The 12,558-nt window shown below is 33.4% G+C and overlaps 1 protein-coding gene across 2 annotated transcripts in view; it reads right to left on the bottom strand.

Annotated features, from left to right (window-relative positions):
• Window positions 1-1,922: 1,922 nt before the first annotated feature.
• The window catches only part of LOC144958387 (uncharacterized), a 31,771-nt gene continuing 21,135 nt past the window's right edge, over window positions 1,923-12,558 (bottom strand). The window contains exons 10-12 of one of the 2 annotated variants that reach the window (XM_078890379.1): window positions 9,896-9,997; window positions 5,749-5,923; window positions 1,923-4,291 (exon numbers count right to left, since the gene is read on the bottom strand). In XM_078890379.1, the coding sequence (XP_078746505.1) occupies window positions 3,458-4,291; window positions 5,749-5,923; window positions 9,896-9,997 (1,111 nt within the window). In that variant the 3' untranslated portion in view covers window positions 1,923-3,457. The remainder of the gene's footprint in view (window positions 4,292-5,748; window positions 5,924-9,895; window positions 9,998-12,558) is intronic. The other variant, XM_078890380.1, reaches the window with a different exon arrangement.

Genomic DNA, 12,558 nt, shown 5'->3' with positions numbered 1-12,558 from the left:
CTCTTTACTCACATTCTCTCACTGTACTCAGGTGTAAAATGAGTACCTGGCCGTTAACAGCGTTGTCTTTGTCCGAAAAATTGTAATATCGCCTAACAGGCGTCATGACCCGTCCTACATGTTAAATGTTGCTGTTGACCAGGGACCCCTTGTAAAGCGCTTGGGGCACATTTAGTGGATATTGCACTATATTAAGCTCAATCTATTTATTTATTAATTTATTTACATAATGTTGTCTTGGTGTGAAAACTCTGCCGTTTTAACGAATTGCAAAAGTTCTTTTTCCTGGATGCATTGTAAGTAGTGTAGTTCGTTTTAAACATACATCCATTTCTGAGTTTTTAAAAATATATATAGTGGCACGCCCTAATAGAAATCCTAACCCCAGGGTCAAGTCGGTATACAATTTCATTAAAAAAAATTTTTTTTAAAGATGACTTTCCGTCAATTTTGAATGAATTTATTGAAGAAAAATGTCCTCTTTAAAAATAAAACATTACGATAAAAATAATCTGGTGCAGACATGAGCTGAGAAAACCAGTTCGTTGCTTTTTTTCAGGGGCTATCTTTTTAGGCTCACCTTTCTATTGATTTCGCCATTATTCAACGAGAATTTAACTGAAAATCATAATCAGGAGCAAAAAATCTGAGTTTGGTCGATTTAGAATCCTCCCCCCCACCACCACTCCGCCCTAATATGAATGAGGATATGCTAGTGGCAAGTCTGTTAACTGCAACAGGGAGCTCGCTTAAAAAAATAAAAAGTATCAACCACTACAAACAAATAAAAAGTATCAGAATCTAAATCTATATCATTGATGATACATAGTGAAAATTAAGTTTTAAAAACATAGAAGAACGTTATTTACATGGCTTTATCGTTTGTGATTCCCAGTCTCACAGATGCTTAGGGAACTTATATGACCCCGTCGTAAAAATAAAAATCATAAACCAAAACAAAAGAAAAAAGATATTACAATTCAAATCTATATTATAGATAGAATAGTGAAAAATATATAATTAAAACATAGAAAAACCGTTATTTATAATATATGGCTCGATCATTTGTGATTCACAGTCTCAAAACAACCATGAAACCTGAAATTTCAAACTAAAAATGCTAAAATTATTAATGTAAATGTTGCTGCTCAAAGCTCGAAGAAACAAAAAATAATGTGAAATTGAATGTAAGCTTCAATTTAATTAAAACAGATCTGTTTTTGTAATTAAATTGAAGCTTACATTCAATTCCCATTATTATTTAAAATTATTAATGAATTTTTAAATATCCTTGATAGGAAACTTTTTGCTTTTTAATACATATAGGACTGAGCATTTATAATATGTCAATAATAAGAATGGATGTTTGTTTTTGCTTTGTTGCTTTTTTGGGTTTTTTTTGTTTTCTTTTAACTTTCTTCTATTCTTAGATTTGTTTCTCCCTTTTTGGTATTTTTATCTCAAAGAATAAGCATTACGCAATGTCCAATATGGGCATTTCAGGAACATTTGATCCATTTTAAAGCCCGTATTACTGATATATGGTATAATAAAACGTACCAAATAAACGTAACCAAAGTTTCATATTTATGACTATAAATTCAGTTTTTATCACTTAAACCAGCCCAACATAAAAAAAAGTTTAGAGAAAGCGGATCATGTATGCGAAGGAAGAATGAAAAAGAAAGAAAGAAAGAAAGAAAGAAAGAAAGAAAGAAAGAAAGAAAGAAAGAAAGAAAGAAAGAAAGGATGGTTGGAGTTGATATTTTCGGGATCAACCCTTTATCAGCGGGACTCTGGATTTCTTTTAAACTATACTTTCTACCAATGTGACTCGTTGTGTTGCCCAGAAGAAGACTCAAACCTACCAATCCAAAGTCATGTGTCACACAAGACAACAAAGTCAGACTGTAACTGCAATATTAGTAAAAATGCTAAGGTCAGGGTGTTTATTCAGGTAATTAATGAAATGGTAGAAATTTTTTGGTTTGAAAAAATATTCAGGCTCGCTGTGAAAGGGCTAAATATCAAAATTCCCTTCCATGGAATTCAAATTCAATTTTCTATCGTCTTGTTTACCTTTGACAAACACCAGATTGAGTTGCGGGGCCATGTATTCATATGTGACCAATTGTCTCAAAACAGTACGGTGTCGGGGTGAAAAGATGCTCAAAATTTAATTTTAAGCTAAAGTTATAAAATTTGAGTTAAAATAAATGACTTCTCTAAGGATGGTGAGTTTTGCTTCATTAACTTTTTTAAAAATTTGAATTTTCTCATTCTGATTTATTTCATTTTTCTTCATCACGTTCATTCCAACATGACACCAGATTGATTTGGTAAGCATCATATATGACTCATCCTCTTAATATGGTATTCTGTCAGAATGTTCTAGGAGCTGAAAAGATTCATCTTAATGATTCATTTTAACAATGCCACTGCCACGTTATCTCATTCAACTGTAGTGTTTCATTCATCATTTTTTGTTGATAAAGAAGAAACCCGAAGTGTCCATTTTATCTGTTTTCGTATATTAAATTGAAGCTTACATTCAATTTCACATTGTTATTTAGGAGATGAAAAGTAACTTTACTATGGGAATGACGACAGATTTGAGGTTTTAGTTTTTGTAAGTTTAAATAAAAGACTTGTCTATCATGATCTTCAATGAAAAAGAAAAATAATTAACCCAAGTTTCATATTTTGAACTGTAAAAAAGTCACCCCAACATAATACTGTTTAGAGATGATGGGGGATATATATATATATATTATATTTAACCCTACACGTCATAATGGTAATATTTTGGTGTAATTGATGGTAAAAATTCACAATTTAGTTAAAAGTATAAAACTTGGGTTAAATTCAAACTTATCCAGGACATCCAACTCTAACATTGCAAGCTCCAAAAGCAGACAAAATTATATTTTTTAGCTTATATTAAAGCCCAACCCATGTGTTATTAGAGAAGCCGAACTATTTCTAACAATTTTTCTCAAATTCACCTCTCTCGGCTTATACAATTAGAGTCCATATGTGTTTTATCAGTTGAAATTGATATCGTTTTGTAAGCTGGGATGAACTATAACTTCATATTTCTGAATATTCCGAATATATTTAACCCTTTCCTTACCAACCATTTTCATAATTTTCCCCAAAATTTCAAACCCATCGAACACAAAAATATGTTTTTCTTACTCAAACATAAAAGCAACAACTACATTCTATGCATCATATTGATCAGCAAAATGAACTCTACATTGTGTTTTTACAGATATAATAGAACATTTTTCTTTAAATTGTGTGATTTACAAAAGAAACCTGAATGATAAAAGTGCTGGTTGGATCGTAATGAATGTGACGATTTTCCAATGGTTGGTAAGGAGAGGGTTAAATTTCCTATTCCAGCATCTAGTTCACCCCACCATAACAAAGGTTAGAGGCAGTGGGTTACATATTACATTTGCTTATCATTTTCATCGGCGTCTGACAGCATTTCCCATGCTGCATCACTACCCTCACTACTCGTGTTCACTCTGTCCAAAATCTCAGGCTCGGACAGACTGGTGTTCTCCTTGCTGTTTCCACTGCTTACGTTACTTTCAGCACTCCAACTGCTACGACTGTCTTCGGCTTGTGTCCGATCTTGATTGTCTTCATCAGGGTTGACGACATTGTCTGACTCTGAATCGAAGGCTTTTTCCAAGTCCTGAAGAGCTTCTGTAATGGCAGTCGTCCCTGAATTATTACTATTGTTGTCAATAACTGCGCAAGCGGAAGAGGAAGTTGCAGAGGAGGAAGCAGAAGGAATATTTTGGTGTTCGTCTTTATCGCTGGATGTTTTTCCTTCTAACCCCTCATTTCCTTGGCAACTCTTTTCTTTTGCTGAAGAGGACGATGCATGTAATTCTCCAGATTTTGTGATTTTTACCATCTCAACAACACCAGTTACAACGTAACTTTCATCTAACTCTAACTGTGATCCACCATCAATTTTACTTTTCATATCAGGATCTGGATTTGTTACTGATTTTAAAGTGTCTTGATGTGAAGGAGATGTCGTTGATGGTAATGGTGATGATAACGGGTGGTGAGAGTTATCTGTAGTGGCAGCAGGTGCTAAAGATGTGTCTGTTTTGTTCTTCTGGTCCTGCGGTTCGAATACAGTCAACTCGACATTCATGGCTCCGCCTTGACTACGACCTTCACTGTCCTGATTGGTGTTTACACCCCCTTGTTCTGCTTTCTTCCAGTCACTAGATACAGTGTCTCCACTGTGTTGTTGATTGTCCTATTGGAAGAAATTAAATATATTATTATTATCATTATCATTATTATTATTATTATTATTATTATTATTATTATTATTATTATTATTATTATTATTATCATTATTATTATTACTATTATTATTATTACTATTATTATTATTATTATTATTATTATTATTATTATTATATTATTATTATTATTATTTATTATTATTATTATTATTATTATTATTATTATTATTATTATTATTATTATTATTATTATTATTATTATTATTGGGGGCCGAGTGGTAAAGGCATTGCACTGTGACCAGAAGGGACCAGGGTTCGATCCCCGCTTCAGGCACTTTCATTATTAACCCCCAATTTGCTCACTTGGACAACATGGGTGATTCCTGTTGACATCAGACATCTTGTTTGATGAGTTATCTATATTCCTTCGTGGAATGCCTAGGCGATGATATCTGATGATGTTGTGGCGGAAAGGGCATCATTTTTTATTTTTTTAAAAATTATTATTATTATCATCATCATTATTATTATTAGTGGAGAACCTGCAATATTTGCCGAGAAATAAAGGCTATTATGAACAGGCAGTTATCTATTATATCATCATCATTATTATTATTAGTGGAGAACCTGCAATATTTGCGAGAAATAAAGGCTATTATGAACAGGCAGTTATCTATTATATCATCATCATTATTATTATTAGTGGAGAACCTGCAATATTTGCCGAGAAATAAAGGCTATTATGAACAGGCAGTTATCTATTATATCATCATCATTATTATTATTAGTGGAGAACCTGCAATATTTGCCGAGAAATAAAGGCTATTATGAACAGGCAGTTATCTATTATATCATCATCATTATTATTATTAGTGGAGAACCTGCAATATTTGCCGAGAAATAAAGGCTATTATGAACAGGCAGTTATCTATTATATCATCATCATTATTATTATTAGTGGAGAACCTGCAATATTTGCCGAGAAATAAAGGCTATTATGAACAGGCAGTTATCTATTATATCATCATCATTATTATTATTAGTAGAGAACCTGCAATATTTGCCGAGAAATAAAGGCTATTATGAACAGGCAGTTATCTATTATACTTATTATACTAATGTATTGCATTTTTTAATTTGCTGGTAATTTTTATTATTAGTACCATCATCATCTTCGTCATCATCATCATCTTTATATCTTTTCGTTATTTTTATTAAAATTACTTTTATCATTATTATCATCATCATTACCACCATCATCATCACCACCACCACCACCACCACCATCATCATCATCATCATCATCACCATCATTATTATTATCATTATTATTATTATTATTATTATTATTATTATTATTATTATTATTATTATTATTATTATTATTATTATTATTATCAATAATATTACTATTATTATTACTATTAAATAAAATGCCCCAACTCTACAGCCAATCCAACCATACCCGTATCATAGCAATGTTGACGTCTGCTAACGAACCAGTCAAAGGGACCAAACTCTGCGAGTCCTCCTTCAATCGTATGTGGTCTGATATCCCAGACAGGATGGACCGCTGGTCAGAGGACGGCTGCTTTGTAGATGTGGGATCTTTCAACACCTCCGTCGGTGAGGCTCGGGACCTTCAAAAATGATAGGGAGTTATCTTTTCTTATAATAAATAACAAATATATATATATATATATATATATATATATATATATATATATATATATATATATATATTATATATTATATATATAATCGTGTTGGATACAAATATGGCGTCAGGACTGTGTGTTACATGAGTTTGGTTTGTTTCAACAAGCAACAACACACAACAAACCAAACTCATGTAACACACAGTCCTGACGATGGCTGAAGAGGCCTGAAACATCGATGTAGACTGACTCCAACATTGTGGTAAATATTAAAATTACATTATATATATATATATATATATATATATATATATATATATATATATATATATATATATATATATATATATATATATACCATATATATACCATACCTCGTGTATTTATTTGAAGGTCTGATAATCCAATTTATTATTATGGGCTCATTGTTGTAATGGAATTTTTTTATTTTAATGACGCAAAATATAGTCCATTGCAACAATGTTAAACGAGGCCCCTAATTGCGTTCAGATGTCACAGACCTGCATATATGTAAACGTTGATACCATACCATATAACAGGCCTATAAAGTGCATTGGGTGTACGTATAAATTTGAGAGAGAAGGGTGCACTTATTTGTTACGTTTAAGATGAGGAGAATATTATGGTCTATGAACTGAAAATATCCTTGGACCTTTTACACTATCAACAACTCCAGGAGGTAGAAAAGAAAAAAAGTTAAAACACGATAGGAAGGCATTTCTGTGCATTTGGTATTGTTTGTGTACACCAAATAAATAACAGTGTGAAATTTAATGTAAGCTTCAATTTAATGTACGAAAACAGATAAAATGGATGTTTCAGGTTTCCCCTTTATCAACAAAACAGGGTTAATAACACTACAGACGAAGTAGATAATGTGGTAGTGGCGTTGTTAAGATGATTTAATTCGTCTGTAGTGTTATTTATCCTGTTTTGTTGATAAAGGGGAAACCCGAATACATCCATTTTATCTGTTTTCTTATATCAAATTGAAGCTTACATTCAATTTCCCACTATTGTCTATTTCTTCGAGTTTCGAGCAGCACCATTTACAATGTGTACACCAAAAGGCACTAAGCCTATACTACGAGTGAAGCACACATATTTTATGAATGGATCACACACGTCACACGCTATCCTCAGTATTAACCAACTCAACAATACTAACGCTGCAATGCTGTGTCTTCCAAGTGTTTATGTGAAAGGGCAGGGGGGGGGGGGGGGGGGTCATGTGCTTATGAGAGATAATACTGTAAATCAATAATACACCTTCTGCGGTTATATGGTCTTATGGTATGACACTCGCATTCTGATTGGAGTTTGAATATCATTCTGAGCAGTGCATGGTTGAGTCCTTGGAAAAGGCGCCTTACTCCCATTCACCCCTTTCACTTAGCTGTAATATTGAGTCCCTGGCAGTTAACTGCCTTGTCTCTCAAATGCAAAAATTGTAATATCTTCTTATAGGCGTCATGTCTCGTCCTATATTTTCGAGTGTTGCTGTTTGCTACGGACCCCTTTATAAAGCTCTTTGAGCATGATTTGTGGATATTGTGCTATTGAAATGCTTAAAGCTCAAGTTGAACTAGAAGAAAATGACATTTACGTTTCCATGAGTGACGTAGAGGATATCTTTATTAACTCCGATAAAAATATCTCAATTTGACCCAAGCTTGATAATACAGAATTTGTCTTTGCAGGACAATCTAAGCCTAAATCTCTGAACAAAATTGAGTTTTTATATAGCGCAATGGGGGCGAAGTGGCCGAGTGGTTAAGGCATTGCACTGTGATCTGGAAGACCCAGCTTCGAGCCCCGCTTCAGGCACTTTCGTTTTCTTCTTTGAGCAAGATTATTAACCCCCAATTTGCTCACGTGGACAACATGGGTGATTCCTGTTGACATCAGACATCTTGTTTGATGAGTTATCTATATTCCTTCCTGGAATGCCTAGGTGACGATATCTTATGGTGTCGTGGCACAAAAGGCATAATTTTAATTTTCTTTTTTTTTATAGTGCAATATCCACTAAACGTGCTCAGCAGATCGCTTTGCACAGCATCTACAGGACATTGCGATTGCCAACAAATCAATCGGATACAGCTGTGACCTGACAAGTTTGTGTATTGAAATTCTGCTACCCAGACATTATATCTTGTCGCAAACAGGAAACAAATCTGATTAAAACCCGTGCGATGTTTAAACCTCCATGGACTGCAATATCACTAGAAGCTGTTACATTCAATTTTTGTTTATTACTTCTTACAGTCCACAGCTTCTGCTTCTGGCAGTTTAATATTACGTCTTCCTCTAAAGATTTCAAGCAAGAAGGAAATCACAAACAGTAAGGGATAGTTTAAATCAGTGATGATACTCACAAAAAGTCAAAAAGGAGGAAAAGTCTCGGAAAAACGGAAAACTCACATAGAACATTCTTGCACCACAGGAAAGTAGGCAGGATGACTTCTTTTGAGTACAATTTTAAAACGCCCGGAGTCCAGTAAAAGGAGGAAATTTTATATATATATATATATTCTTTTTTTTTAAAAAGGAGGTACTTTTTAAAGATTTATTATATAAAAAAAAAGTAAAAAGAGGAAATGAAGGAAATATCCGCGGATCGAGGATCTGAGGAGGAAAACCGAGGAAAGGAAAGAAAACCGCGGATTTCTGCGGATCCGCGGAAAAGTATCATCACTGTTAAATGAAAGCATGAGGGAAAAAGCTTTAGACACAAAAGGGAAAAAAGGGAAATTGTATATACACTTAAAAAGTCTCTCTCTCTCTCTCCCTCTCTCTCGCTCCCTCTCTCTCGCTCCCTCTCTCTCTTTCTCTCTCTCTCTCTCTCTCTCTCTCTCTCTCTCTCTCTGTCTTTCTCTTCTCTCTCTCTCCTCTCTCTCCTCTCTCTCTCTCTCTCTCTCTCTCTCTCTCTCTCTCTCTCTCTCTCTCTCTCTCTCTCTCTCAAAGCAGTTTATAAAGGGTCCCAAGCCAAAAGCAACACTTCATAATATTATATAGGAAAACACGTGATGCCTGTGCGATGTGCTTACAATTTTATTTTTTTTCATTTATAAAACCAATACGTTTATCAGTCAGGTAATCAATTTAACACCTAAAGTCAAGGGGAAAATATGAATAAAGAGCCTTTACCAAGGACTAAACCTTGCCCTGTTCAAAGTGGAACTCGAACCCAGGACCTTCAGGTCACAAAAAGTGTTATATCACTAAACCATCAAGCCACATAGTAGAAAAGAAAAAAATAATAAAAAAAGTAAATAAATAAATCCACGAAAAAGGATTGAAGAATAAGGGAGAGTACTCTACTCTTTTGCTGATGAAGGGTTTAAAGAGAAGATAATGTACAGTACAATAAATCCACGAAAAAGGATTGAAGAATAAGGGAGAGTACTCTACTCTTTTGCTGATGAAGGGTTTAAAGAGAAGATAATGTACAGTACTCGTTGGATTCGAGTACACTCTCAGGAGAAGCCAAAAACCGTGCTAGAAATCTGAGCATGTCGAAATCTAATGCTCATGGGGGGAGAAACGACTTATTATATCATAGATAGATCAAATTTGGTCATCAAGCTCCTGCGTGCCGCATTGCAAAGCGTGCTGGAATCCAACGAGTAATGTACAACCAGATCTGCCTACTCAAAAAAAAATTTTTAATCTGTGTTTTTTAGGAGATAAAAATAATAATCGCTATAGTTATCTTTATAAATAACACTCCAAAGTCCTTAAAACAATGCAGTCTGGCATCAGTTTTCATTTTTAATCAATTTTAATAAATTTGGTAATTTTATTAATTTTTCATGGCTGTAGACAGGTCTGTGTATACCCCCCCCCCCAATCCCTTCCCCAAAAAAAAGATGGGTCCAAGCCAAGATGACAGAAGCGCAGTCAAACCAAGCAGGTCATGCCGTTACTTACAAACCCACACAACTAGCAGAGCGTTTAGTCCGTTGCCAACGTATAACATTTCTGAATCCAAACGTCTTTAACGAGGCACTTCTAAGCCTCTTTATGAAAATTCTGTGTCAAATGGGAATGATAAATGAAGTGGAATTTTTTAAATGATCAATTTTAAAAATTTTATTTTCACTAATGAGGCAACTGGCTCAATTTCAAGAGTCTTTCATTTATAAATACTACACTATGACACTAAATAAAACTTAAGAGTACAAAATCAATGTCAAAATTTTGAAAAGAGATTGAATAGATAGTTCAAAGATGACATCACTCAGGGCTTTGTTATTGTTTTTTGCCATCCGCGTTTATGAGTAATGCTCACTGAACTGTATTAACCCGACTATAAACGTTCATGGATACACACAGTTTTGTGTGTTGGTCCGTTATACTTCCGGATGGCAATGTTATGAGCTTCTTAGCCAAGCGCATACTATCTATAGAATTTTATTTTAATGTTTACACTCCATGGGTGCCAGTGGAAAAAAATTTCAGGCCCGAAAACCCAGATCCAAACTTTTTCCAACCCTGAAATAATAGAAAAATATATATTTTTAAAATTCCTAACTTTTTCTCTTTACATTTGAGATGCGATATAGCCCAGGACATTGACGCTGTGAAATTTTGTCAACCCGAAATTCTTGGCTGGGCCAGAGGTCTGTCACCCATGATGTAAATTTCAATTTGCTTTTGGGTTTGTTTGGGTCTTTTTTTTTTTTCCTTTTTTTTTTTGATGTCTTCTTTTTTAAAAAACTTTATACATTGTTTTTTTTTTTAATATTTATTTGTTTGGTGGGGAAGGAATTGTTTTTGTTTTTGTTTTGTTTTGTTTTTTTGTTATTTTAAAATTCATCAGAAATTCCAAAGTGGGATAAATTTATAACGGATTTTATATTTCTATGTTTTGAGTGCTATCTTAATCCTGTTTTATCATTAACTTTATGCTACAAGTATATTTTTGTATTTATTTTAATCAATTTTCTCATCCCTTTCCTACAAAACATATTCTTCTATTTTCCCGTTTTGTCTATAAATTTGTCCAAAGTCGTCATTTATTCTCCAGACAGTCTCACAGTTTTATAAATTCCACATTCATGATAAATAAATGATAAATCTAATCCAAGTCTCATATTGTTTACTGTAAATCAAATTTGCAATTTCCATAACACCTTGACATATTACCATTTTCACATGGTTTCAGGTGGTTCACAAATACAGTTAAAATTTGATGATATAGAACCTTAATTAAAATATTCAATAAAACTAAAATTAAAACTGAACTGGAAATGGCTGGTCGCAAAACGATTTTATCCCAAATGCCGTTTGCATAATATAGAATCCTTTTACTAAAAGACAAAAAAAGCTTTGCAGATCAAAGCGAATTTAAAAATCAGAAAAAAGTATATCAAACCCAAATGCAGCACTAATATGTGTTCCACTGTCTTATAACGATAGCATATCAGGGTGATTTAGATGCTAAAAATAGAATATCTAGTCAAAAATAGGAGACTTGATTTAAGTGTTTATATGTTATTGTGGATATTTGAATTTACAGTGGAATTCTGATAAGGCCTTACAGATTGGTTGACTTTATCCATTATCCACGCATTACACTTAGATATAGAAAAGAAAATTTGGGATCAACATGTGTTGACTTAAAGCAAAAGTTGACTTTAAGAGTGGTGACTTAATGTGGAATCCATTGTAGTTTTTTTTTTTTTTTCAGTGACAAAAGATAAAATGTCTAAGTTCTGTTCATTTTAACCTTAAAATCCTTTTTTGACATCTGATTCATCCAGACATAATACCGTTTTAAGGCAGTGGGACATATATATATATATATATATATATATATATATATATATATATATATATATATATATATATATATATATATATACATATATGTCTGCCTGTCCATGCCAAGCACAAAATCATAATCCTGTTGCCCTCAAAAAGCAGTAACTGTAAAGTTTTGATTTGATAGACTCTTTGCTTCAAATAAAGCCATGACTTCCAAAAGATCCTGTATTACAATTAACGTAATGCACACATAGCCCCAAACGTAATGAGTGAATGTATTTTTCAGCCTAAATTGTAGTTACAAAGACCTTTTAAAATTTGAATTGGTACCTCAGTGCTGAGATTTTGTTTTTAAGCAATGTGTAACTTTGTGAGTTTTATTACCTGGTAAAAATCATCAAGAGTTTATAAATATATTCATAGTAGTTTGTGGATTATCCATGTTGAAATTCAAGTCCATAAGATGAAAAAATGGCACACCACAAATCTTACACACATCAACTTTATCTAACACACCAACACTAATCCTGTCACTCCAGTCATTCAATCACACACACACACACACACACACACACACACACTATGCCCATCACCACAAATCTTACACACATCAATTTTATCTAACACACCAACACTAATCCTGTCACTCCAGTCATTCAATCACACACACACACACACACACACACACACACACACTATGCCCATCACCACAAATCTTACACACATCAATTTTATCTAACACACCAACACTAATCCTGTCACTCCAGTCATTCAATCACACACACACACACACACACACACACACTGTGCCCATCACCACAAAT

This window comes from Berghia stephanieae, chromosome 12 (assembly GCF_034508935.2).
Source record: "Berghia stephanieae isolate SIO BIC M18660-M18661 chromosome 12, UCSD_Bste_1.3, whole genome shotgun sequence".
Lineage (NCBI taxonomy): Eukaryota > Metazoa > Mollusca > Gastropoda > Nudibranchia > Aeolidiidae > Berghia > Berghia stephanieae.
Note: the sequence above shows the minus strand (reverse complement) of the source record. Positions and strands in the feature narration are given on the sequence as shown.